General features: G+C 45.7%; 1 protein-coding gene across 1 annotated transcript in view; it reads left to right on the top strand.

The window, feature by feature from the left end:
- Positions 1-5,674: 5,674 nt before the first annotated feature.
- The window catches only part of LOC137534462 (zinc finger protein 585A-like), a 48,092-nt gene continuing 26,122 nt past the window's right edge, over positions 5,675-27,644 (top strand). The window contains exons 1-2 of the mRNA XM_068255963.1: positions 5,675-5,715; positions 13,558-14,166. Coding sequence (XP_068112064.1) covers positions 13,581-14,166 — 586 coding nt within the window. The 5' untranslated portion in view covers positions 5,675-5,715; positions 13,558-13,580. The remainder of the gene's footprint in view (positions 5,716-13,557; positions 14,167-27,644) is intronic.

Raw genomic sequence — 27,644 nt, 5'->3', positions numbered from 1 at the left:
GTTACACCGATCGTTACAGAACGCCAGACCCGAAATGCAAATGGACGCACACACCGACCGTCTGGGCGCTCTTACCACTTCGGTGGATACCATCAACCAAGTGCTGGGTAATCACCAGGCGTTAATTGACGCTTTGTCCGGGTCTTTACAAACCCTCCAGACGGCTGTGGACGAAGTGCAATCTCCTCCTAGCTCAGACATACGTATGCCTGTACCTGAAAAATTTCCGAAATTTTAGGAGTAGAGTGTTATCATACTTTGAGTTGAGACCTAGATCTTCCGGAACTATGGCCCAAAGGGTCACATTTATTAAGACTTTGTTATCAGGCGATTCTCAGACCTGGGCATACAGTCTACCCGCTGGAGACTTAGCCCTAACCTCAGTAGAATAATTTTTTAAAGCTATGGCAATAATTTACGACGATCCAGACATTGCCTCGACTTCTGAGCGGAAGCTCAAGTTATTACGTCAAGGCAAGAGTCCGGTCGAGGAGAATGCTGCTGAATTCAGAAGGTGGTCAGTATCAGCCAGGTGGGACACCTTTGCTCTGTTAGATTGTTTTCTATCAGGATTGTCAGATGAGGTCTCTGATCTTATGTTAAGTCAGCCTGAACCTAAGACCATTGATGAGGCCATTTCATTGGCCATTAGGATCGACCGTAGCCTACGCTATCAGAGACAGACCCGGGGTAGAAATCATGTAAAGGTGGTGTCCTACGCTGCGCCTCCTGCGACTCCACCTCCTCCCGTTTCGCCTCCACCTGAGCCGATGCAGATTGGCCAGTCGAAGTTGTCTCAGGTGGAGCGAAGACGCCGGATTTCAGAGCAGTTGTGTCTTTATTGTGCAGAGGTGGGTCATAGAGTACAGAATTGCCCTAAGAAGTCGGGAAACGCTACTGCCTAGGAGTAGTTGAGGGTAATACCCTAGGCATACAACTTTTACCCCTAGAGGATAAAAGATTGCTTCTTCCGTGTACAATTGCATGGGAAGATAAATCTGAAGTCACTGAGGCCTTCGTTGATTCGGGCTCAGCGGCTAATTTTATGGATTACGAATTTGCTAAAAAATTAGGTATTCCGCTCACCCCGGTAACACCACCTATCCAGGTTACGGCAGTGGATGACTCCCCCCTGCAACTTAGCCGTCCTCTGTCTCAGACACCAGAGGTGGTAGTCACTATAGGGGTGCTGCATAGGGAGAAGTTGCATTTTTTTGTGTTACACATGACAACCTCCACTATCATCCTTGGCATGCGTTGGTTGCACCTTCACTCCCCTCAGATTAATTGGGCCACTGGTCAGTTAACAAGCTGGTCAGCCCATTGCTTTCATCATTGTTTAGTGAAGGTGACCTTGGGTCAGACCAGGATTCATGTGGAGGGAGTACCGGAACAATATTCTGAATTTTCAGTTGTGTTTTGTCCCAAAGCTGCAGATAAACTACCTCCACATCGCCCCTTCGATTGCCCCATCGATCTCGATGTATGCCCCCTAGAGGTCATCTCTACAATTTGTCTGGACCAGAAAAGGTGGCCATGCGAGAGTACATCCGTGAAAACATAGCTAAGGGTTTCATTCGCCCTTCCCGGTCGCCTGCCGGAGCAGGTTTATTTTTTGTAAAGAAAAAAGACGGAGGCCTTCGGCCATGCATTGATTACCGGGGCCTGAATAAAATCACAGTAAAAAATCGCTATCCATTGCCTTTGATAGACGATTTATTCACTCAGGTCACCAATGCTAAAATTTTCTCGAAATTGGATTTGCGGGGTGCATACAACCTGGTGCGGATCAGAGAGGGCAATGAGTGGAAGACGGCCTTTAACACACCCGATGGGCATTACGAGTACCTGGTGATGCCCTTCGGGTTGTGTAACGCCCCGGCCGTCTTTCAGTAACTCATTAACGAAGTATTCAGGGAGGTGTTGGGTAAATTTGTCCTGGTATATCTGGATGATATACTAATCTTCTCAGATAACCTCTATGAGCACAGGGCTCATGTCAAATTTGTGCTGCACAAGTTAAGACAGAGCATGCTTTATGCTAAATTGGAGAAATGCATTTTTGAGGTAACATCTGTCACTTTTCTGGGGTACATAATTTCCACCTCGGGCCTTTCTATGGATCCTGCCAAAGTCTCTGCTGTCCTGGAATGGCCTCAGCCAGTGGGACTAAAATCTCTCCAGAGATTTTTAGTATTTGCTAATTACTATAGAAGGTTCGTAAAGGGGTACTCCACAGTCATCGTACCCCTCACCAGTCTCACAAAGAAAGGGGCAGATACCAACCACTGGTCTCCCGAAGCTCTAGCTGCTTTCTCCACTTTAAAAGAAATGTTTTGCTCTGCACCCATTTTGAGACACGTCGACACCTCCTATCCCTTTATTGTGGAGGTGGAAGCCTCGGAGGTCGGGTAGGGGCTGTGCTGTCTCAGCGTTCTGGGTTGCAGGGAAGATTACACCCGTGTGCCTTTTTCTCTCGTAGGTTTTCACCAGCAGAGAAAAACTACGATATATGCAACAGGGAGCTCCTAGCCATTAAATTGGCCTTTGAAGAATGGCGTCATTGGCTAGAAGGAGCAGAACATACGATTACCATTTACACTGATCACAAAAATTTGGAATACATTGAGGGGGCTAAGAGATTGAGTCCCCGTCAGGCTCGGTGGTCACTGTTTTTCTCAAGATTCAGATTTGTAATTACGTACACCCCGGGTAGTAAAAACGTTAAAGCAGACGCTTTGTCCAGATGCTTTGAGCCAGAGACTATTATCCCACAGAGAGTAGTGTTGGCAGCCACAGAGACCTGGAAAGACTGGATGGAGACTTTAAGTCCCTTCTAGCAGGATGTCCCTGAGGGAAAGCCTGAAGGGGTGATGTTTGTACCACTGCCATTTCGTCTCCTGATATTGCAGATGTTTCACTCCCACAAAAACGCTGGACATCCTGGGGCCACCAGAACACAGGACCTTTTTGCTAGGTGTGCTTGGTGGCCTTAATTGGCAACTGACTGCAAGGAGTATGTTAGAGAGTGTGCAGTATGTGCAAAAAACAAACCCTCCCGTCTGGCACCTGTGGGAACGTTGCAGCCTTTGCCCACCCCGAGTGAACCATGGACCCATTTGTCCATGGATTTTGGGGGTGAGCTTCCGAGGTCTGAGGGCATGTCGGTCATTTGGGTGGTAGTCGACCGTTTCAGTAAAATGGCCCATTTTGTGCCCCTGAAAGGACTCCCCTCGGCCCAGAAGTTGGCCGATCTTTTCATCATCCACATTTTCCGGCTACATGGCATTCCGGAAAACATTGTGTCAGATCGGGGAGTCTAATTTGTTTCTAAATTTTGGAGGGCATTTTGTCATCAAATGGGCATGGAACTGTCATTTTCGTCGAGCTACCACCCACAGACCAATGGTCAGACCGAGAGAGGCAATCAGTCACTGGAACAGTTTCTAAGGTGTTATGTTGCGGACGCGCAAAATGATTGGGTCAAGTTCCTGCCGTTTGCAGAATTTGCGCACAATAATTTTAAAAAGCTCTTCCTCTGGATTCTCTCCTTTTCAGGTGGTAACTGGGAAGTTGCCTAAGTTTTCCCCACTGCCAGTAGCTTCCACTCCGTTTCCAGCTTTGGAGGCTTGGCAAGAGTCATTTAAGAACATCTGGGGAATCGTGAAAGGGAATCTAGAGAAGGCCTTTCAGAGTCAGAAAGGTCAGGCTGACAAGAAACGTTCCATAGAGTGGAAGTTCCGGCCAGGAGACTTGGTTTGGGTGTCCACCCGTCATTTGACTCTAAAACAGCCTTCGCCCAAGCTAGGACCCAGATTTGTGGGCCCTTTCCCTGTAACCAGGAAGATCAACAATGTTACTTATGCCATTGATCTTCCTGCCAGCATGCGTGGTGTAAGGTCATTCCATGTATCCCTGCTTAAGCCAGCAGTGCATGTGGGTTCCACTCCTCCTCCTCCTGTGATGGTGCATGAACAACCTGAGTATGAAGTAGAAAAGATTTTAGACTCACGGATTGTACAGAACTCAGTATAGTACTTAGTTCACTGGAAGGGTTATGGCATTAAGGAAAGAACATGGGTACCTGATTGTCGCATGCATGCGGATAAGTTAAAGAAGGAATTTAACGCCCTACATCCTGAGAAGCCAGGTAGGAGCTGTCCGGAGTCCACTCCTCAGGGGGGGGGTTACTGTGAGAAAATGCGGAAAAGCCGCCGCGGGTGCTCAGAGCAAAGCGGCTGTTTCCGCGTCCAATGCGGCGGATTCCACATCTGACGCAGCGGTTTGCACGCATAGGCCTACATCTGTCAGCATGGCTGAACGTGGAGAAACCGCCGCATGCCCGGATAGCGGTGCGGCTGGTTCCGCGCCCTGCACAGCGGATACATTGCAAGACATGTCTGGTGTGGCTGGGACTGATAGTGCACACAGATTGAGATGGGCGCGCGCGCGTGAAGAGGCAGAACTTTTATGACAGCCAGAAGGGTGTCAGCTGACAAAGCCGGTCAGCTGACAATTCAACCATTTCTGATTGGTCCAGCACTTAGGGGAGGCGCTGGAGAGCGCTATAGTATATATACTGGGTGCTGGTCATTTCTCTGGTGTCTGGCGTTGCGATCACTACGTGGTAGCACTCAGACCTTGTCAGTATCTGTGATATTTTCTGTGTTATTACTTCAGACTAGTTCCAGGGTGTTGATGATCAAGGAACTCACACCCAAGATTAGGGAACTGTATTACCATTCTGTTATACTTCAGACTAGTTCCAGGGTGTTGATGATCGAGGAACTCACACCCAAGACTAGGGAACTGTATTATCTCTCTGTTATATATCAGACTAGTTCCAGGGTGTTGAAGATCACGGAACTCACACCTAAGATTAGGCATTGTTATTATCTGTTATGACTTTCTGCTTTCCTGACCACTCTCTTGATCTCTGATTTGGTACTTCGCTATAACTGATACTCTGTTGCTGAACCCTGCTTGTTGTCTTTAGACTCTGAATCTGTCTCCTGTCTCTGATCTGTTTGTCTGTTGCCGACCTGGCCTGTCCGACCTCGAGAACTATCTTCCCTGTTTGGAGATAGTTCACAGACCTGTCAGTGACACTTCACCATTGGTGTCACACACACTCTGGTCCTTCCCACTTTCAGCCTGGCCCCGCCCCTTGGGGAGCATCAGACCATTGGAAGGAACCTGTTCTCTGAGCAGTATCTCTAACTGCTTGGCACCCTCTATACGGGTGCTCTCCTCAAAGTATTACTATTGCACAAACACTCATATTTCTCAGGTGTCCAGAGGTTAGAAATATATCTGATTATCGGTGATACTGCAGATCATCAATAATCGGGTATATATCTGTATTCTCGGTGATACTGCAGATCACCGATAATCAGATCCTCTCTGTGTTACACCGATCGTTACAGGTAATTGGAAAAATATCTTGTATTTGGATACAATGCCTATTATACTCTAAATCTTTTCTTTTATCAGGTAGTCTTTAAGACACAATACCACATCTCTAAAGGTGAGGATTTTGTGCGCTAGTAATAGTAACAACAATAGTATTTGATTGCTGAGTGCTGGTGATTCCACAAATTATGGCTGCAGTTAGCCTAAATACCACAAGATGGCGAGCTCACCTCGTCCGGAAGTGATGTAACCAAAGCAGGAAAACAAGTTGAAGGAAGTGGAGAAAACAAGTTGCTGGAAGAGGTATTGTTTGATTATTGTTATATATTAAGCAGAGTAAAGGGTTTGGGGGTGGATATACTTTGGTACAGAGGAGATCATAGTACACCTGTCGCTGTCCTGATCATTCCACTCAAAGCAATTGCCATACCCTGCAATCAGGGGCATAGATAAAAGCATATCGTCCCATAGCAAAATGTTTCCTCCCCCTATTAAAAACATAACAAAACTGATAAAGTGCTCTTATGCCCACGGTAGCCCCTACCCCTATAGGGAGCTACAGATGCCCTCTTCCCAGCATTAGGTAGTCCAAGTATAGGTAGCTAAAGTATGTATGTATGTATGTAAGTAGGCATGTATGTATGGGTAACCAGATGTGCTTCCCCAATGTAGGTAGTCTGAAGTAGCTCCCAGTATAGGTAGCAAGTAGGTCCCTCAATATAGGTAGCCACATTAGCCCCCCTGTATATTGAGCATAAAGGGCCCCAATATAGGTAGCCACATTAGCCTCCCAGTATAGGTAGTTCCCCAGGATAGGTAGCCAGATTATGCCCACATTATAGGTATCCCTTCAGTACAGGTAAACAGATTACATTGCCCTCCTCCCCTCCCCATGTGCCAAGTATAGGTAGTTTGATTTTGATTGAGTTTTCTTTATTTTAATGACTATGAACATTGTAGATTCACACTGAAGGCATCCAAACTATGAATTAACACATGTGGAAGTATAGTACATAACCAAAAAGTGTGAAACAACTGGAAATATGTCATATTCTAGGTTCTTCAAAGTAGCCACCTTTTGCTTTGATTACTGCTTTGCACACTCTTGGCATTCTCTTGATGAGCTTCAAGAGGTAGTCACCTGAAATGGTTTTTACTTCACAGGTGTGCCCTGTCAGGTTTAATAAGTGGGATTTCTTGCCTTATAAATGGGATTGGGACCATCAGTTGCGTTGTGGAGAAGTCAGGTGGATACACAGCTGATAGGCCTACTGAATAGACTGTTAGAATTTGTATTATGGCAAGAAAAAAAGCAGCTAAGTAAAGAAAAACGAGTGGCCATCATTACTTTAAAGAGGATCTGTAACGTCAAAACGTCCCCTAGGGGGTACTCACCTCGGGTGGGGGAAGCCTCCGGATCCTAATGAGGCTTCCCACGCCGTCCTGCTTCCCTCAGGGGTCTCGCTGCAGCCCTCCGTGAAAGATGATGTCAATATTTACCTTCCCGGCTCCTGCGCAAGCACTCTGACGGCTGTCGGCTCCGAAGTAGGCGGAAATACCCGATCACCGTCGGGTCTGCTCTACTGCGCAGGCGCAAGTTTCCGGCGCCTGCGCAGTAGAGCGGACCCGACTGAGATCGGGTATTTCCGTGTAGTTCGGAGCCGAAAGCAGCCACAGCACCCCCGCTGGAGCCAGCAAAGGTAAATATTGAATTTACAGTCGGGTCTGTCGCCGGCTGTTCGGAGGGCTGCAGCGAGACCCCCGTGGGACAGAGGACTGTGTGGGAAGCCTCATTAGGATCAGGAGGCTTCCCCCACCCGAGGTGAGTACCCCCCAGGGGATGTTTTTGAGGTTACAGAGTCTCTTTAAGAAATGAAGGTCAATCAGTCCGAAAAATTGGGAAAACATTGAAAGTGTTCCCAAGTGCAATCTCAAAAACCATCAAACGCTACAAAGAAACTGGCTCACATGCAGACCGCCCCAGGAAAGGAAGACCAAGAGTCACCTCTGCTGCGGAGGATAAGTTCATCCGAGTCACCAGCCTCAGAAATCGCAGGTTAACAGCAGCTCAGATTAGAGACCAGGTCAATGCCACAAAGAGTTCTAGCAGCAGACACATCTCTAGAACAACTGTTAAGAGGAGACTGTGTGAATCAGGCCTTCTTGGTGGAATATCTGCTAGGAAACCACTGCTAAGGACAGGCAACAAGCAGAAGAGACTTGTTTGGGCTAAAGAACACAAGGAATGGAAATTAGACCAGTGGAAATCTGTGCTTTGGTCTGATGAGTCCAAATTTGAGATTTTTGGTTCCAACCACCATGTCTTTGTGTGACACAGAAAAGGTAAACGGATGGTCTCTATATGCCTGGTTCCCACTGTGAAGCATGGAGGAGGAGGTGTGATGGTGTGGGGTGCTTTGCTGGTGACACTGTTGGGGATTTATTCAAAATTGAAGGCATACTGAACCAGCATGGCTACCACAGCATCTTGCAGTGGCATGCTCTTCCATCCGGTTTGCATTTAGTTGGACCATCATTTATTTTTCAACAGGACAATGAACCCAAACACACCTCCAGGCTGTGTAAGGGCTATTTGACCAGGAAGGAGAGTGATGGGGTGCTGCGCCAGCGCCGCCAGATGACCTGGCCTCCACAGTCACCAGAGCTGAACCCAAACAAGATGGTTTGGGGTGAGCTGGACCGCAGAGTGAAGGCAAAAGGGCCAACAGGTGCTAAGTATCTCTGGGAACTCCTTCAAGACTGTTGGAAGACCATTTCAGGTGACTACCTCTTGAATCTCATCAAGAGAATGGCAAGAGTGTGCAAAGCAGTAATCAAAGCAAAAGGTGGCTACTTTGAAGAACCTAGAATATGACATATTTTCAGTTGTTTCACACTTTTTGGTTATGTACTATACTTCCACATGTGTTAATTCATAGTTTGGATGCCTTCAGTGGGAATCCACAATGTTTATAGTCATGAAAATAAAGAAAACTCTTTGAATGAGAAGGTGTGCCCAAACTTTTGGTCTGTACTGTAGGTAGCCAGATTAACCCCCAAGTACAAGTAGCCAAGTTATCCTCCACCCCCAAAGAACAGATAACCAGATTAGTCCATCCCCCCCACATGTATAGGTAGCCAGATTAGTCCCCCAAATATATGTATCCCCTCTCCCCATATGCACAGTAAATGAGCTCTGGAAAAAAGAGACATACCTCTCTGGGACTCCACCAATGATCTTCCTTCCTCCTAGAGCATCAGAGTCTCTAAGATTAAAGTGTCCTCTCTCGTCATATAACCCACATGATTTGAGAGAGCTCTGTAGTCATATAGACTACATAGAGACCCCCTGATCAGTGCCCAAGACCACCAGGCCCCCATGGCTACCGGTCCCATAGCAGTTGCTATGGCAATACTTACATCATATGCCTGCAGTGTTTCCAGATGCCTTTTCAATATGACGTCCCTGTTAATGCAGCACCCTCTTAAAGCCTAAGGAAGTTGTCATCTCTCTTCGCCCTCCAGAACAGATGTGATTGATTTCTTTGTGTTTAAAGATAATGTGAGTTGCTGAAGTGGGTAAAGGGGAGAGGTTAAAGATAACACTATATACATCAGAAGGGTGTGTACATGCATCCAATTTTGATTTGTCAGTCTTAGCACTTCCATGTAGTATGAGCGCTTGCCTACACATTCTCTTTATAGTATTCAACATTTTTTGGCCCTCATACTACATGGAAGTGTTATTGGTCAGTGATTATCCAATTAAAACTGGATCTATGTACGCGCACCCTAACCCTTACAGGTGTTGAAATTGGTCCATCCCTTGAGCTCCATCACTATGTTATCAATGACTGGAGTGAAACAGTTTATGTGGTTGAGAGGTGTCTCCTGAGAATTTTATAGCGGTGCAATAGGTGAATTTTTAGTGATATGACGGCTGTGAGCAGGAATCCAGGTGTATACATCTTTATAGTGTACCTGAGATGAGAAGCGTCTCAGGTACCATACAGTGGCTTGCAAAAGTATTCGGCTCCCTTGAAGTTTTCCACATTTTGTCATATTACTGCCACAAACATGAATCAATTTTATTGGAATTTCACGTGGAAGACCAATACAAAGTGGTGTACACATGAGAAGTGGAATGAATATCATACATGATTCCAATCATTTTTTACAAATCAATAACTGCAAAGTGGGGTGTGTATAATTATTCAGCCCCCTGAGTCAATACTTTGTAGAACCACCTTTTGCTGCAATTACAGCTGCCAGTCTTTTAGGGTATGTCTCTACCAGCTTTGCACATCTAGAGACTGAAATCCTTGCCCATTCTTCTTTGCAAAACAGCTCCAGCTCAGTCAGATTAGATGGACAGCGTTTGCGAACAGCAGTTTTCAGATCTTGCCACAGATTCTTGATTGAATTTAGAGCTGGACTTTGACTGGGTCATTCTAACACATGGATACGTTTTGTTTTAAACCATTCCATTGTTGCCCTGCCCCCACCTGAGCTGTAGATGTCTGCAGCTCATCCAGAGTCACCATGGACCTCTTGACTGCATTTCTGATCAGCACTCTCTTTGTTCGGCCTGTGAGTTTAGGTGGATGGCCTTGTCTTGGTAAGTTTACAGTTGTGCCATACCCCTTTCATTTCTGAATGATCGCTTGAACAGTACTCTGTGGGATGTTCGAAGGCTTTGGAAATCTTTTTGTAGCCTAAGTCTGCTTTAAATTACTCAATAACTTTATCCCTGACCTGTCTGGTGTGTTCTTTGGACTTCATGGTGTTGTTGCTCCCAAGATTCTCTTAGACAACCTCTGAGGCCGCCACAGAGCAGCTGTATTTGTACTGACATTAGATTACACACAAGTGCACTCTATTTAGTTATTAGCACTCATCAGGAAATGTGTATGGGCAACTGACTGCACTCAGAATAAAGGGGGCTGAATAATTATGCACACCCCACTTTGCAGTTATTGATTTGTAAAAAATGTTTGGAATCATGTATGATTTTTGTTCCACTTCTCACGTGTACACCACTTTGTATTGGTCTCTCACGTGGAATTCGAATAAAATTGATTCATGTTTGTGGCAGTAATGTGACAAAATGTGGAAAACTTCAAGGGGGACGAATACTTTTGCAAGCCACTGTACTTACATGGGGCTTCCTTAAGGCCGCTCGTCCCTCGCCATCTCCCCAGGTGGCTCCGGTCCCCTGCAATTCAGCCTGAAAGCCTGGCCAAGTTATGCTTCGTTTCTCCTAGGGACAGGAGCGCAACGGGGGAGCGCGCCTGACTAGGCCACACATGCGCGACAAAGTATGACTCGACCATGGCTTTTAGGCTTAATTGTGGGGGACCGGAGCCACCCGGGGAGATGGCAACGGACAACCGGCCTTAAAGAGACTCTGAAGCGAGAATAAATCTCGCTTCAGAGCTCATAGTTAGCAGGGGCATGTGTGCCCCTGCTAAAACGCCGCTATCGCGCGGCTAAACGGGGGTCACTTCACCCCCAAACCCACCCCCGCAAACCTTGGTCGCAAACTTGGTCGTGAATTTTTTATTCCTGGAGGCAGGGCTAACGGCTGCAGCCCTGCCTCCAGTCGCGTCTATCAGCGGCGCATCGCTGCCTCTCCCCTGCCCCTCTCAGTGAAGGAAGACTGAGAGGGGCGGGGGAGAGGCGGAGATAGGCGCTGACAGACGCGCGTGGGGCAGGGCTGCGGCGGTTAGCTCTGCCCCAATGCGGAAGTGCTCGCCGGCTGTACGAGGGGATTTGGGGGTGAAGGGACCCCCGTTAAGCCGCGGGATAGCGGCGTTTTAGCTTAAAAGACACATCTGAGCAAAAAAAAAAAAAAAAAAAGAATTTCCTTACCCGGGGCTTCATTCAGCCCCTGCCAGGCGTTATGTCCCTCGCCACAGCTCTGGTGTTTCGGGATCCCCTCCGATGGAGATGCCGACCTCGCCAGGTCAGCATCTTCTGTGTCTGCACAAGTGCGCTGCTTGCGATTGCGCTCTTGTGTTGTGGAGAGTTCTGCGCAGGTGCAGTAGTTCTCCAAACCATGTGAGCACAAGCGCAGAGGATGTCGTCCTGGGGAAGTCAGCATCTCCAACAGAGGGGATCCTTGGACACCGGAGCTGCGAAGTAAATGAGCTCTGGAAAGAAGAGACATACCTCTCTGGGACTCCACCAATGATCTTCCTTCCTCCTAGCATCAGAGTCTTTAAGATTAAAGTGTCCTCTCTCGCCATATAACCTACGTGATTTGAGAGAGCTCTGTAGTCATATAGACTACATAGAGACCCCCTGATCAGTTCCCAAGACCACCAGGCCCCCATGACAAGGGACATATCGGCTGCCAGGGGCTGGAGGAAGCCTCGGGTAAGTAGATTTTTTTTTTTTTTTAATTTATTGCTTTGACCTGTCGGTTAAGGAATTCCCAGACAAGTATGGAACCTGAGATGCTTCTCGTCTCAGGTTCACTTTAAGGAAAGAACTTACAGGGGGTAGTAGAATTTTGCTTTTAAGGAAGTTAATATTTAGTGCTGAGAACAATCAAAAAGCATATGAATTAAAACTGCTTAAAGGACAACTATCAAAGCAAGTAGTTTTCTGGGAACACGATTTATAAAGTACTCATTTTTTTAATAAAAGCATGGTAACATTTTTTCTTTATTTCTCTTAGGGCTCGTTTCCACTATAGCGAATCCGCATGCGGGCACTGCATGCGGATTCGCATACTTAATGTTAGTGGATGGGGCTGTTTCCACGTGTGCGGCGGCGTTTTTTGGTGCGGGGAAAATCTGCACGACAGGGTCGTGCAGATTCGCGTGCGGCAGGAATGCGGGCGAATCGCCGCTAATGTATTCAATAGGGAAATCGCATGCGGCTTTGTCATGCGGATTTCCCCGCAATTTCGCATGCGATTTCGCATGAAAGCCAATGGAACTTAACACAGGCAGTGACATGGTTAAATTCGCATGGCTCCTTGCCATGCGAAATCGCGGAAACGCAGCCGCATGCGATTTCTTCAGCGGTGGAATCCAGGCGATTCCGCACCGCTACAGTGGAAACAAGCCCTAACTTCTTATGCTATAAGTCATGCATATAAATAAGCCTATTATCAATTCAGTTTTTTACTGCAATTACGTTTTTTTAAGTATATCGGGAGTGAGGCTACGAAGGAGCAGGATCTCTCCATTGTGTCCATTTTCAGCAGATCAGACAGTGCTGGTGGTTGACCATAGCCATTGTATCTCTGATGGGAAGACGCCAATGAGGTGTCAGGAGCCACTGGTGTTGGGTAGTCCCACAGTGGTAGAGGTTGGAGTCTGCACAAACATGATGGCTGTTGGGTCACAGCTTGGGGGGTGGAACCAGGTAACAAGTGGCATAGCTGGTAGGAGGGCTGTGGAATCAGCACAAAAATCATACGACTCCTCAGTTACTGAAACCACCGACTCCAGAGTGATATCCAAAATTCCTCTGACTCTAGCTCCTTAGTCTAATTTTTACAAAGGCCATGGATTTGGTTAAAAAATCATCCAACTCTGACTTCGACTCCTCAGTTTATTGAAACCTCCGACTCCAGTACCCAAAATTGCTCCACTCCGATTCCTTGACTCTGACTCCACTGCCCTCGGTAGGACAGGCGGAGAAGATGGAGGCTGCAGCTGGACAGTGGTTGGGTGGCCTCTGCTGCTTCGGTCCAGGTTATTGGCACAGTCCCAGCTGGTAAGTTTGTTGCTATGGCTATTTGAGGGTTTGGGGTTAGTAAATGGTGGACAAGTGGGCTCAGATATGGTGCTATTGTCTATCTGCCCAGTTCATCAGGTGCCACAACCATAAGTAATGATAATTTATAGCTAATCAGCTGCAGGCCTCTGCTCCTATCTTCCTCTGTCTCCAGCTGTTCTCTCTTCACATCCTCATCATTCTACTGCTGTAGCCTCCCAGGAATGTGTGCATGGAGAGGAGGAGAGAAGCACCAGATGATGAGCAAGGCACACCGGAAGAGAGGACTGTGATGCTGAATGTGCAGGATAGCACATCTTATGGGATATTATCGTCCCTAGCAAATTATGTAATTTTCTCTGCTGTGTTTAATAATGGTAATATTTTACATATATAATTTGTTATCCTTTTCAGAACTAAAATTTAAGCTCGGTGACATGGAGAAAGGTGACGTGGAGAAGGGTGACATGATGAGGACAAATAAAGAGGAAGAAAGAGAGACCTATGTGAGGAGTGATCATCAGTCTGCGGGGGAAGGTGACATGATGGGGACAAATAAAGAGGAAGAGATATATGTAAGGAATAATCAGCTGTCTATGGAGGAGGGTGTCATGATGGGGACAATTAAAGAGGAAGAGACATATGTGAGGCGTGATCAGCAGTCTGTGGAGCATGGTGACATGATGAGGACAAATAAAGAGGACGAAAAAGAGACGTATGTGAGGAGTGATGTGCAGTCTACTGGGGTGGGCAACATGATGGGGACAATTAAAGAGGAAGAAGAAGAGACGAATATGAGTAATGATCACCTGTCTACATATGAGGGTGACGTGATGAGTACAATTAAAGAAGAAGAAAAGATGCATGTGAGGAGTGCTCAGCTGTCTGCGGAGGAGGGTGACATGTTGGGGAAAAGTAAACAGGAAGAAGAAGAGATGTATGTGAAGAGAGATCAGCTGTCTGCAGAAGTGGATGACATGATGGGGACAGCTATAGAGGAGGACCTTACAGAGGCCAGAACAGGTGGGTACCATATTTTTCAGACTTGAAGATGCTCCGAAAAACAAGACACACCTAGGTTTAGAGTACAAAAATCAGGCTGAAAAATTACTAAACCTGGGTGCTGCCATGGTGCTGTGGCATCTTGTGGACCTTCTCCCCCAAACTGTCTCTGTGTAAGCTACACTGCACAGCTACACTATCCCCTGCTGCCCCACTAGCTATACTAACCACTGCTACCTCAACAGCTACACTAACTACCCTACACTAACCCCTGCTGCCTCAACAGCTACACTAACTACCCTACCCTAACCCCTGCTGCCTCAACAGCTACACTAACTACCCTACCCTAACCCCTGCTGCCTCAACAGCTATACTGCACTACACTAATCCCTCACTAACCCCTAACCACATGCAACACAGTGGCAGTGATGGGAAAGCAACAGGATGAGGCAGTTATGAATTATTTAGGTCCAGTACCTCCAGATAGATCAGCAGCAGAATTGGGTACCATAGGAGGCTCTGTAGGTGTCTCCGGGATGAGTTTACAGGGTTGCATGGACGTCTGGACCAATCCAGGAAAGTGCGACCTAGTCAGGCTGCTGAAGCTGCAGCCTCACGTGATTTCACGGGCCGGGGAAGAGGCGAGGCTGGCACAATAATCCTCTCAAAGCGCCATGATCAGCATCAAAGAGTATAGGCAGATAAACCAGCTGTGTGGGAAGCTGCTAATGTCTCCTCACAGCCTATTAGCATGTCACCAACTTTATATGCACCGGCTGTTATGATCATGTCTGCAGCGTTTACTGCTGGCTGCAGTGGTATTGTAACCCAAGCAGTTCTGATGTCATTACATGCATTTTCTTGCATAGTTTGGTTTGCACTTAAACTAGTTGCTGATTCCATCTGCAGTCACTCTGAAATTAATGACAGTTTAACATGCTCTTGTGTAAACAAACATTGTCTGCTGCAGTGGAGGGGCAGTCCCTTTCCTGCAGGCTGCATATCATTGTCTGCCTTTTCCTGCTATCAACCTGTGATTAATTACCATTCACTTGTGTGGGAATCTGCAGGTCTGCTCCCATTGGATGACCTCAGTATAAAGAACTGCTTCCTGCAATGTCTCATGGGCTACCATAGTCTCAGATTCTATCTGTTACTCTGCTCGTGCCCCACCTCGTTCCTGGTCCGTGTGGACTGCGCTGACTCCTGCGAAGGGGTCAGCGAGTCCTCCTAGTTCTGCTCTTGTTCTAGAAGTTGTTACTTGCTTGTCTTGTGTCATATATTGGTTCATCGCCAATATATACGCATACTTGCGCATTTTGTTATTTTCCTTGAATTCGTGTTACGTTGATACATCAGTGTCGCTGATATATACGTACACGAACTGTTTATATCCTGTGTTCCGTTAGTCAGCGTTCCAGCACGCTGAGCTAGTTATCCTGTTCCTGGTCCTGTTTGTGGATTGCGTTCATCTCTGCGAAGAGATAGCGAATCCTTCTGAGTCCTGTTCCCTGTATTACTCCAGTCTTAGTCAGAGTTCCTGCTTATGTCATATATCGGTTCATTGCCGATATATACATATGTTAGTCAGACGTTACGAATAGTTTCATTGATAGCTGTAATTGTAATACGCTAGGAAATCATACTTATTGTATATTTATCTGTGTTACGTTCATCTATCTTGATCCTGCTGTTTTCTGACTATCCTGTCCTGTCTTTGTGAGGCACGCCATCGCCGCAACGCATTGGCTGCCTCATTCCAGTCTGTCTGGTTTTGGACGCTTGCTGTCGCTAAGTAGCCGCTAGCTAGCAAGCGTTCATTCTGTCTACTTGTTCTGATCTCCTCAGTCCTGGTTTATGCGCTCAGCGCTACCTTGCGCTGAGACGTTATTACGAAAGTGTTGTTTGTGGCTGTTCGGATCTGCACCGGCTCTGTGCACCACAATCTCCTATTGGAGTCAGTCCTCTCCTCCACTAAACTGGGGATATCCTGATCCCTTGTGCTGGTGTGTGTACCTCCTTCACGTCAGCTTATGTGTTGTATGCTGACTGTAGAGATTACACCTCCAAGCGTAACATTATGGTAGCCCCATTACCAATTCCCATTGTGGGGGGGGGGGGTTCCCAGCAAAAATTACACTGTTTGTTATGGTTCCTGTTCCTTTAAGAAATTTGAAAAACTCAATTCTGAAACAGAAAATGAGTTTTTTTCTGAATGTACCAGGTTCCTGGCCAATCCCGAGCTCCAGGCTACTCCTGTTTCAACGTGGGCCCCCCAGCTAGTTTATGTTTTATTTAAGGGAAGATTGTTTCAGTGGGCCTACGATGTCTTGGATCATACCAATTTAAAAGAGAGACCACTGGAATTTCTAGCGTTTGTGATCCATAACTGGCTGCGCAAAACCGATTTGCCTAGCCCTTTTGATAAGCTCCTGGTAGCTTGTCAATCAGCTGCTCCTTCTACTGCCTACAAAAATAATCAGCAAGCAGATAATTGTTCTGATAACTTTTCTTCTGCTAAGGCAGCAGGGTCTAAAGCCAAACGTAAACGCTCCAAAAGAAAAGCGTTACAATCAGCGGAGTCGTTGCCCTTGGCGACTGCGCATCAGATCTGTAATGAGACTCCGCCAGTAGCAGATAATGAAATTCAGTCACCATTCAGGGGAGTCAAATGGACCTATGAAACTACTAATGAACTTTCATTGCTAGCCAGGGAAAATAAAAGTTCTTGTTTAAATGAATTATCTGAATATGATTATGAAGATATATTACAGAGTATTGAACAGATCAATTTATTCGTGCAGCAAGGGAAATTTGCATACACTACAGTTCAACACTTGCTACAGGTATTGGAGATCTTTAGGAATAAGAAATCGGCCATTCACCTGCTAAATAACCCAATGTATGTTTCTGCCACTAACACATTTGCAAACTATGATCAGCCGGAATGCTCAGCTGTTAAATATGCATGGGATCCTCCATTTGAGAAAGGAGAGATGGAAGCCCTGGTCTATGAATGGAAGAAAGATGCAAGTTCATTTTGTCAGTTTTACAGTGCAAAAAGTGAATTAGTATTGAATGCATGCATTAAGTCTGCCTATAACCTAATAAAAACTGGTGTGTGTGGGTATGACTTTGTGGCTCCATTGATCGATGTGTGGAGAATGATTCTGGACGATTTTTATGCGATTCAATCAGTTGATACCAGGGAAGACACACTGTCAAGTGGAGATTGTTCCACTTCCTCAGTTCCTGAGGACTCGCCTGCTTCAGCACCTTTGGCTGATTCAGCGAGTGATTCAGAGCTCCTTTTGTGTGAAATTGAAGTTCCTGTAATTCCACCCTGTACCATGGATAACTCAGTGTTACTTCCCAGTAAGACAGAAATTACTAATACTTCCTTAATCTTGCCCTGCACAAATTTCTCAGCAGAGGACCCAGAGGTCCTGCTGACTTCTGAGTCCAGCCTAGCCAGTACTCATGAGTCTTTGTTCAGTGAAACAGACACCAGAAAAATCTTGCCTGTCTCTGCAAACACTTCTGCAGAAATTACCTGTGTTAACATAGTTCAACTCCTGTCTGATCCAGCAGATGCCAATAGATGCACTACATCAGTTTCTGAGTCCCAGCAATCCTGTCCAGAAATCTCAGAACCCCAGCATCTGAATTTTCCAATTTCACAATTGAATGGTGATTTAGATGCGCAAACATTGTGTTTTGATCTTCCTGTTTCTACACCTCACTCTAGTTTCATGAATAACTCAGAGCGTCTACTATGTGAGTCCGAAATCGCAGAATTATTACCGTGTTCAGAAAATGTTCCAGTGAACTTGCCCTGTACCATGAATTGTGCAGTAGATCTCTCCAATGAAACTCAGGTCACAGAATCATTATGCTGTCCAGCAGGTGCTTCCATGGTTTTGCCCTGCAGTGTGGACTGTTCGGTGATCCTGTCCAGTGAAGCTGTAGTTACAGAGTCTTATGCTTCACCCAGTACTTTGGATACTTCAAACCCTCTAGCAGAACAGTCTGAGGCACTGCTTACCTCAGTTGGTGTTGCAGTAATATTCACTTGTCTAGCAGCTGTTTTGGAATTACAGTCTGCTCTAATAAAACTTGATGAATTTCTGCCCAGCGAAGCAGAAGCCATTGAAATATTGTCCTCATCAGCAAGTGTGTTAGATACCTTGCCCTGTACACAGTCTGATTTAACCAATGTTGTTGAGTCCCTCTCCAGTGTTGTAACAGCCGAGGAACTCCAGCCCTGTCCTCTGAATGTTTCAAAAGTCTTGCCCTGTAACATGGATAATTCTGACTCGCTGGAAAAAATAATAGAAATCTCAGAATTTCAGTCCGGGTTAATGAGTGTTTCTGAAACCCAGCCCTGTATCCTGGAAAATTCTGGTTCTCTGGCCGGTGTGGCAGAAGTTCCTGAGTCCCCTTCCTGTCCAGTGAGTTACTCAGTTTTGCCTAGTTCAGTGGGGATTGCTGCACTACTGACTTGTTTTGCAGCCCTTCATGAGCTCCAATCCAGTGTATTTGATGAGTCTCTGTCTAGTCCAGAAGAAGTTATGGGAACCCTGTCTAGTTCGGTGCATACATCAGAAGATTTGTCCTGTCTTGTAAATGCCCCTGAACATGATTTGTTAATAACTTTGCTGGAATCAGAGACATCTAAGTCTGATCCTGCATTTTTTAGTGAGAATCCAGTAACTGTGAAGTCTAGTCATGATGATTTTTTTTTGCCCAGTCCTGGTTTCGGTCCTACCTTGACTGACTTTGAGGTTTGCAGTTCCTTGACATGCCCAGAAGTCTCTCTTGTGCCGGTGTGCCCAGATGTGCTTCGTATGCCAGAGTGCCCAAGTGTGTCTGTGTTGGCGTGCTCATACGCTTCCCTAGTGGAGACATGTTCTGATGTTGCCGGTTGGCCTGCATGCCCGGAGATGGTTCTGGTCCCTAAAAACCCTGATCTTGATGTTTGTTCTTGTGACCCTGACTCTAGAGTTGCCCTGGGTTCCATAGGGGTTCTTGATGGTTCTCCATGTGAGCCTAAGGGGCGTTCTGACCTGTGGGGATCTCTTTGGAGCTTCCAAGTGTTCTGGGAGATCTCTGAGGAGACTTGTCCTGGTACCTTGGACTGGTTCAACGGTGGGTTTTGTGTTGGTGGGGACAGTTCCGGTGGGCATTGCAAAGGCTTTGGCGTTTTTGGACAGTCCCGGGAAGGCGGTGGGTATCGCTCAGAGAGTTTCTGGGGGCTTTTCTCTGGAAGTCGTGGTTCTGATGGGTATCACACTGAGGCTTGTGGTTCTGACGGGCATGGTTCTGTAGGTTCTGGTTCTGATGGGTCCAGTTTTGTGGGGACTGATTCTGGAATTTGGTCTTGCCGGGCTGTCCCGGTCATCATGAATTATCAGTCAGATTGTTTTGTTGGGAATTTCAGTTTCGAAAAGCGTCTGGTATCCGCTTTTAAGGGGGGGGGGGGTAATGTTATGATCATGTCTGCAGCGTTTACTGCTGGCTGCAGTGGTATTGTAACCCAAGCAGTTCTGATGTCATTACATGCATTTTCTTGCATAGTTTGGTTTGCACTTAAACTAGTTGCTGATTCCATCTGCAGTCACTCTGAAATTAATGACAGTTTAACATGCTCTTGTGTAAACAAACATTGTCTGCTGCAGTGGAGGGGCAGTCCCTTTCCTGCAGGCTGCATATCATTGTCTGCCTTTTCCTGCTATCAGCCTGTGATTAATTACCATTCACTTGTGTGGGAATCTGCAGGTCTGCTCCCATTGGATGACCTCAGTATAAAGAACTGCTTCCTGCAATGTCTCATGGGCTACCATAGTCTCAGATTCTATCTGTTACTCTGCTCGTGCCCCACCTCGTTCCTGGTCCGTGTGGACTGCGCTGACTCCTGCGAAGGGGTCAGCGAGTCCTCCTAGTTCTGCTCTTGTTCTAGAAGTTGTTACTTGCTTGTCTTGTGTCATATATTGGTTCATCGCCAATATATACGCATACTTGCGCATTTTGTTATTTTCCTTGAATTCGTGTTACGTTGATACATCAGTGTCGCTGATATATACGTACACGAACTGTTTATATCCTGTGTTCCGTTAGTCAGCGTTCCAGCACGCTGAGCTAGTTATCCTGTTCCTGGTCCTGTTTGTGGATTGCGTTCATCTCTGCGAAGAGATAGCGAATCCTTCTGAGTCCTGTTCCCTGTATTACTCCAGTCGTAGTCAGAGTTCCTGCTTATGTCATATATCGGTTCATTGCCGATATATACATATGTTAGTCAGACGTTACGAATAGTTTCATTGATAGCTGTAATTGTAATACGCTAGGAAATCATACTTATTGTATATTTATCTGTGTTACGTTCATCTATCTTGATCCTGCTGTTTTCTGACTATCCTGTCCTGTCTTTGTGAGGCACGCCATCGCCGCAACGCATTGGCTGCCTCATTCCAGTCTGTCTGGTTTTGGACGCTTGCTGTCGCTCAGTAGCCGCTAGCTAGCAAGCGTTCATTCTGTCTACTTGTTCTGATCTCCTCAGTCCTGGTTTATGCGCTCAGCGCTACCTTGCGCTGAGACGTTATTACGAAAGTGTTGTTTGTGGCTGTTCGGATCTGCACCGGCTCTGTGCACCACAATCTCCTATTGGAGTCAGTCCTCTCCTCCACTAAACTGGGGATATCCTGATCCCTTGTGCTGGTGTGTGTACCTCCTTCACGTCAGCTTATGTGTTGTATGCTGACTGTAGAGATTACACCTCCAAGCTTAACACCGGCAATATGCTACTGCTGGTCACATGAATTCTGATAGTGAACCTTTTGAACTGGTGCTGATGGTCGGGGGTGTCATTGGGACCAATGACACCCACTGACATCACACACACACACACACACACACATACACTTCTCACATTCCTTGTGTACATAGTGTGTTTATACCTCATTACAGGCACACTGTGCAGTCACATTACACACATCACACCACTATTACTTCTCACATTCCCTGTCTACATAGTGTGTTTATACCTCATTACAGGCATATTGTGCAGTCACATTACACACATCACACCCCTATTACTTCTCACATTCCCTGTCTACATAGTGTGTTTATACCTTATTTCAGGTATACCGTGCATTACACATCACACCGTGTTTAAACCTCATGAAAAGCACAGTGAGCAGTCACATTACATAAATCACACCACTATTACTGGTACTTCTCACATTTTATGTGTACATAGTGTATTTATACCTCATTACAGGCATACTGTGCAGTCACATTACATATCGCACCCGTATTACTTCTTACATTCCCTGTGTACATAGTGTATTTTTACCTCATTACAGGCACACTGTGCAGTCACATTACATAGTTATTTGGGTTGAAAAAAGACATACGTCCATCAAGTTCAGCCAGAAAACAAAGTACAACACCAGCCTTCTCCCTCACATATCCCTGTTGATCCTGAGGAAGGCAAAAAACCCCTTACAAGGCATGGTCCAATTAGCTCCAAAAGGGAAAAAAATCCTTCCCGACTCCAGATGGCAATCAGATAAAATCCCTGGATCAACACCACTGGGCATTACCTAGTAATTATAGCCATGGATATCTTTCAATGCAAGGAAAGCATCTAAGCCTCCTTTTAATGCATATAGAATTTGCCATAACTATTTCCTGTGGCAATGCATTCCACATCTTAATCACTCTTACTGTAAAGAACCCTTTCCTAAATAAATGGCTAAAACGCTTTTCCTCCATGCGCAGATCATGTCCTCTAGTCCTTTGCGAAGGTCTAAGGGACAAAAAGCTCATCCGCCAAGCTTTTATATTATTATTATTATTATTATTATTATTATTATTATTTATTTATTTTTTATTTATATAGCGCCAACATCTTCCGTAGCGCTGTACATAGTACAAACAAATAATGGGGAACAAATATACATAAGAAATACAAGACACTGTACAGTCATGACATTGAATAGAATAAATACAGATACATACATAGTTGATATGTAGTTGGTACATATACATATGTTAAAATTACAGCAGTATGAGAAACACTAGGAGGAGGTCCCTGCCCTTGCGAGCTTACAATCTAGAGGGTAGTGGGGTGGAAACAAAGGGGAAGGAAACACCAGGATTAGTGGGTGAGCCAGTGTGACTTCAGTGCTGCCTATAGCAAATTATAGGCTTGTCTGAACAGGTGTGTTTTCAGAGTACGTTTGAAGGTTTCCAGACTCGTGGCATGACGAACCGGCTGAGGGAGAGAGTTCCAAAGGAGAGGGACCGCCCGTGAGAAGTCTTGGATGCGAGAGTGAGAGGAGGTGACTAGGCTGGAGGACAAAAGGGTCTCCTGTAAGGAACGGAGGGTCCGAGCGGGGAGGTATCTGGAGATTAAAGAGGAAATGTATGGAGGCGACAGCTTGTGTAGAGCTTTGTATGCAAGTGTGAGAAGTTTAAACTGGATCCTTTGGGCAACTGGTAACCAATGGAGGGATTGGCAGAGAGGGGCTGCCTCAGAGGATCTAGAAGAGAGGTGGATGAGACGGGCCGCAGAGTTTAGTAGGGATTGGAGAGGTGCCAGTCTGCTTTTTGGTAGACCACAGAGTAGGGTGTTGCAGTAGTCAAGACGGGAGATGATTAGGGCATGCACAAGCATTTTAGTTGCTTCTTGTGAAAGGAAGGGACGGATTATGGAAATGTTTTTGAGATGGAAGTAGCAGGAGGTAGTTAAAGTGTTAATATGTGGTTTAAAGGAGAGCTCAGAGTCCAGAGTTACCCCTAGGCAACGAGCTTTGGGGGTTGATGCTATTGGGGTGTTCTCTACATTGATTGTGACAATGGGAGGTGGAACAGAGAGCGAAGGTGGAAATATCACAATCTCCGTTTTGCTCATATTGAGTTTAAGGAAGCGGGATGACATAAATGTAGATACAGCGGATAGACATTTGGGGACTTTTGATAGTAGTGTGGAGAGGTCTGGGGCAGAACAATAAATTTGGGTGTCATCAGCATAGAGGTGGTATTGAAACCCAAAAGAGCTTATTATCTGTCCCAGGCCATGGGTGTAAATGGAAAAGAGGAGGGGTCCAAGGACGGACCCTTGTGGTACTCCCACAGACAGTGGGCGTGGAGAGGAGTTGGTATTGGCATAGGAGACCATGAAAGAACGTCCAGACAGGTAAGAGTTGAGCCAGGACTGTGCTAGGCCCTTGATTCCCAGTGTTGAGAGGGTCTGGAGAAGCAGGGTATGATCAACAGTGTCGAAGGCAGAGGACAGATCTAGGAGTATTAGTACCGAAAATCTGCCTTTGGCTTTAGCAACTAGGAGGTCATTGGCAACCTTAGTGAGAACGGTTTCCGTAGAGTGTTGAGGGCGGAAGCCAGACTGGAAGGGGTCCAACAGGGAATTAGCAGAGAGAAAGTTAGACAACTCTGAGTAAATGTGGCGTTCCAGCAGTTTGGAGGCAAAGGGAAGGAGAGAGACTGGGCGGTAATTAGAAAGGGCAGTAGAGTCTAAAGAGGGTTTTTTGATTAGTGGTGTTATGATAGCTTGTTTAAATGAAGAAGGGAAAATGCCAGTTGAGATGGAAAGGTTAAACAGTGTTGTTAAAGCAGGAATGAGGGGGGAGGAGAGCTGGGGGATAAGATGAGAGGGAATAGGGTCTGAGGCGCATCTAGTAAGATGAGCTTTAGAGATTAGTGAAGAAAGACGCTGTTCAGTTAAGGCAGAGAAGATTGTTAGCAGGGAGGGGGTTTGAGTGGGTGAGTGGTTATGTGGAGAGGGATAGTTAATAGTAAGGGAGCTGCCGGGAGGAAAGGAAAAAGGAAGAGGTGATTGGACCGGTGAAGAGGGTTGCTTTTGAAAGCTGTTCTGTAGCGTTTCAATTTTGCTCACAAAATATGCTGCAAAGTCCTCTGCAGACAAGCTTGTGGTTGTAGGGGGAGGCGGGGGGTGGAGAAGAGAGTTGAAGGTGTTAAAAAGTTGTTTAGGGTTATGGGATTGTGAAGAAATAAGTGTAGAGAAGTATGACTGCTTTGCAAGTGAGAGAGCGTCCCTGAGCTGGAGCAGCGTGTTTTTATAGTGGGCGAAGTCATCTGCGTTGGAGCTTTTCCTCCACTGCCGTTCTGCTGCCCTGGACTGTCTTTTCAGTTGTTTGATGGGTTCAGTCAGCCAGGGCTGTCTGTTGATGCGGCGGGGGCTGAAGTTGGTGAGAGGGGCGGCTGTGTTCATGGCAGCAGAGACTGTGGTGGAGTAGTAGATGGATGCTGACTCGGGGTCAGTGTAGGATGACAGGGAGACCAGGGGATTTAGAGAATCAGCTAGGGAACAGAGGTTGAGGTTGCGATAATTCCTGCATAAGCGTGATGGCTGCACTACAGTAGCTGGAGGAGGCAGGGAGGGGCTGATTGTAAACGTTATGAGATTGTGATCTGAAAGGGGGAATAACGAGTTATTAAATGTGGAAACTGGACAGAGCCGGGTAAAAACTAGGTCCAAAGTGTGGCCATCTTTGTGGGTGGAGGTTGAGGACCATTGGGAGAGGTCATAGGATGAGGTGAGTGAGAGGAATTTTGTGGTAGTGGAACAGTTAGTGTCTATGGGGATGTTAAAGTCCCCAATGATGATGGAAGGAATGTCAGTGGATAGAAAGTGGAGAAGCCATGTTGAAAAGTGGTCAATGAAGGTGGAGGCTGGTCCAGGAGGACGGTAGATGACAGCAACCTGGAAATGGTGAGGGGAGTATATGCGGACAGCATGAGCCTCAAAGGAAGAGAAAGCCAGAGAAGGTGCAGGTGCAAGCGGTGTAAAGGAGCAGTGTTCGGAAAGAACAATTCCCACCCCACCCCCATGTTTGTCACCCGATCTAGGTGTGTGGCTAAACTTGAGGCCACCGTATGAAAGGGCAGCTGGAGACACAGTATCAGAAGGGGTTAGCTATGTCTCAGTGAGCCCCAGGAAGGTGAAAGCATTAGTGATGAACAGATCATGGACGTGGGCTAGTTTGTTGACTACAGAGCGCGCATTCCAGAGAGTCCCAGATATGGGAGGGGGAGAGCTGGGAAGGCAAGGAATGGTGATCAGGTTACATCGGTTAATATGTGCGGAGGAGTGAGGATGGTCAGTGCGGGATGTGGTATTTACCAGAGTGCAGTGCGGTCTGGGAGAGGGTCCTGGATTGGGTGATATGTCCCCAGCAGCAAGTAGGAGTAGTAGGCAGAGATAAGAGAGGTGAGGATGTGATTTGTATGTGACAGAGGGCTGTTTGAGAGATGTGGAGGAAGGTATGTGTGATTTGAGAAATAAGAATAGTTCATGAGTAGAGAGAAGAGAGGATGGTAGGAGAGAGGGAGCAATGTAGATGTTATTGCTGGCAGCGGGAGGGGTGAGTGATGTAGGTATTTTAAGTAGTGGGGCTGACAGGATAATGGCTGTAAAAATGATATTAAACATTTTGCAAGTTGCTGTGTGTCTAATTAGGGAAAATAAGTGTCAGAGTTAAAGAGTGCAGGGTAGTTTGTGTGATATTATTTATATTGGCCTCTGATGAATTTATACATGTTTATTAGATCCCTTCTAAGGCGTCTTTTCTCTAGACTAAATAAACCCAGTTTATCTAACCTTTCTTGGTGTCCTTGGAGACCTTCCATTCCTCGTATCAATTTTGTTGCCCATCTTTGCACCTGCTCTAAAACTAAAATATCTTTCCTGTAATGTGGTGCCGAGAACTGAATTCCATATTCCAGATGTGGCCTTACTAGAGAGTTAAACGGGCAGTATTATGCTAGCATTTCGAGTTTTTATTACCCTTTCAATGCATCCCAAAAATTTTATTAGCTTTAGCTGCAGCGGCTTGGCATTATGTACGATCGTTTAACATGTTGTCGATGAGTACTCCTAAGTCCTTCTCCAAGTTTGATGTCCCCAACTGTATCCCATTTATTTTGTATGGTTCTAGACCATTGGTACGACCAAAATGCATGACTTTACATTTTTCAACATTGAATTCCAGCTACCATTTATGTGCCTATATAGCCATCCTATCCAGATCCTGTTGCAATATGACACTATCTTCCTGAGAGTTGATGATTCTGCAAAATTTTCTATCATCTGCAAAAATAGCAACATTTCTTTCTGCTGCATCTGCTATATCATTAACCACTTAAGCATTTAGGACGTAGCTCCTACGTCCAAATATACATACTGGACGTAGGAGCTACGTCCATGAAAAAACGGAGCCTCGGCAGGTCGCAGGGCCTCAACTGCTGGGGTGCACGGGCCGCCCGTTAGCCTGGAGATCAATGAATGGGAATACAGTTCCATTCATTCATCTGAGTTCCATTAGAACGATCGCTGGCTTCTATGGAGAAGCCGCGATCGTTCTGTTACACATCCCCTCTTCACTTCCTGTAAGTACGCTTACAGGAAGCCAAAAAAGAAAACAAAAATGACTGTGGCCATCTTGTGGCCAAATAGTAAAACTACATCTACATATTTTTTAATGAATAGACATTTTTACATTTAAAATTAACTGTTTACCTCACACACACCCAAAGATACTCAAATAAAAATGTTAATTAAAAAAAAATACAATAAAAAAACTAATATTTACCTAAGGGTCTGAACTTTTTTTTAATATGCATGTGAAGAGGGTGTATAAGTAATATTTTTTTTTTAATTATAAGCTTGTAAATCGTGATGGACGCAAAACTGAAAAAAATGCACATGTATTTCCAAATAAAATATTGGTGCCACACATTGTGATAGGGACATCATTTAAATGATGTAATAACCGGGACGATTTGGCAATCAAAATACATGGGTTTTAATTATGGTGGTGGAAAAAACAAGATATAGATCATTTCATTGTGATTAGTAGTGATAAAGTTATTGGCAAATGAATGGGAGGTGAAAATTGCTGGGGTGCATAAGGTGAAAAAACACTAAAGGCTGAACTGGTTAATAAATAAATTGAAGAGCACTGGACCCAGTACTGACCCCTGTGCGACCCCACTGCTAACAGTCACCGATTTGGAATAAGATCCATTGACCACAACTCTTAGTTTTCTGTCCATTAGCCAGTTCCCTATCCATGCACACAGACTCTTCCCCAGTCCTTGCATCCTCAACTTTTGCACCAGACTTTTGTGGGGAACAGTGTCAAAGGCCTTTGCAAAGTCCAAGTATATCACATCTACAGCATTCCTAATATCCACATTAGCGTTCACTACCTCATAAAAGCTGAGCATGTTAGTCAAACAGGACCTGTCTTTAGTAAACCCATGTTGATGCTGAAAAATAAGATTATTTTCTAGTATGAATATGAAGTCATGTATAGTATCTCTTAGTAACCCCTCAAATAGTTTGCATACAACTGGTGTTAATCTTACAGGTCTATAATTTCCTGGATCTGATTTTTTCCCCTTCTTAAATAATGGGAAAACGTGGGCTGTATGCCAATCCACTGGGAGTTGAAAGA

This window comes from Hyperolius riggenbachi, chromosome 10 (genome assembly GCF_040937935.1).
Source record: "Hyperolius riggenbachi isolate aHypRig1 chromosome 10, aHypRig1.pri, whole genome shotgun sequence".
Lineage (NCBI taxonomy): Eukaryota > Metazoa > Chordata > Amphibia > Anura > Hyperoliidae > Hyperolius > Hyperolius riggenbachi.
This window is presented reverse-complemented; position numbering and strand designations above follow the sequence as displayed.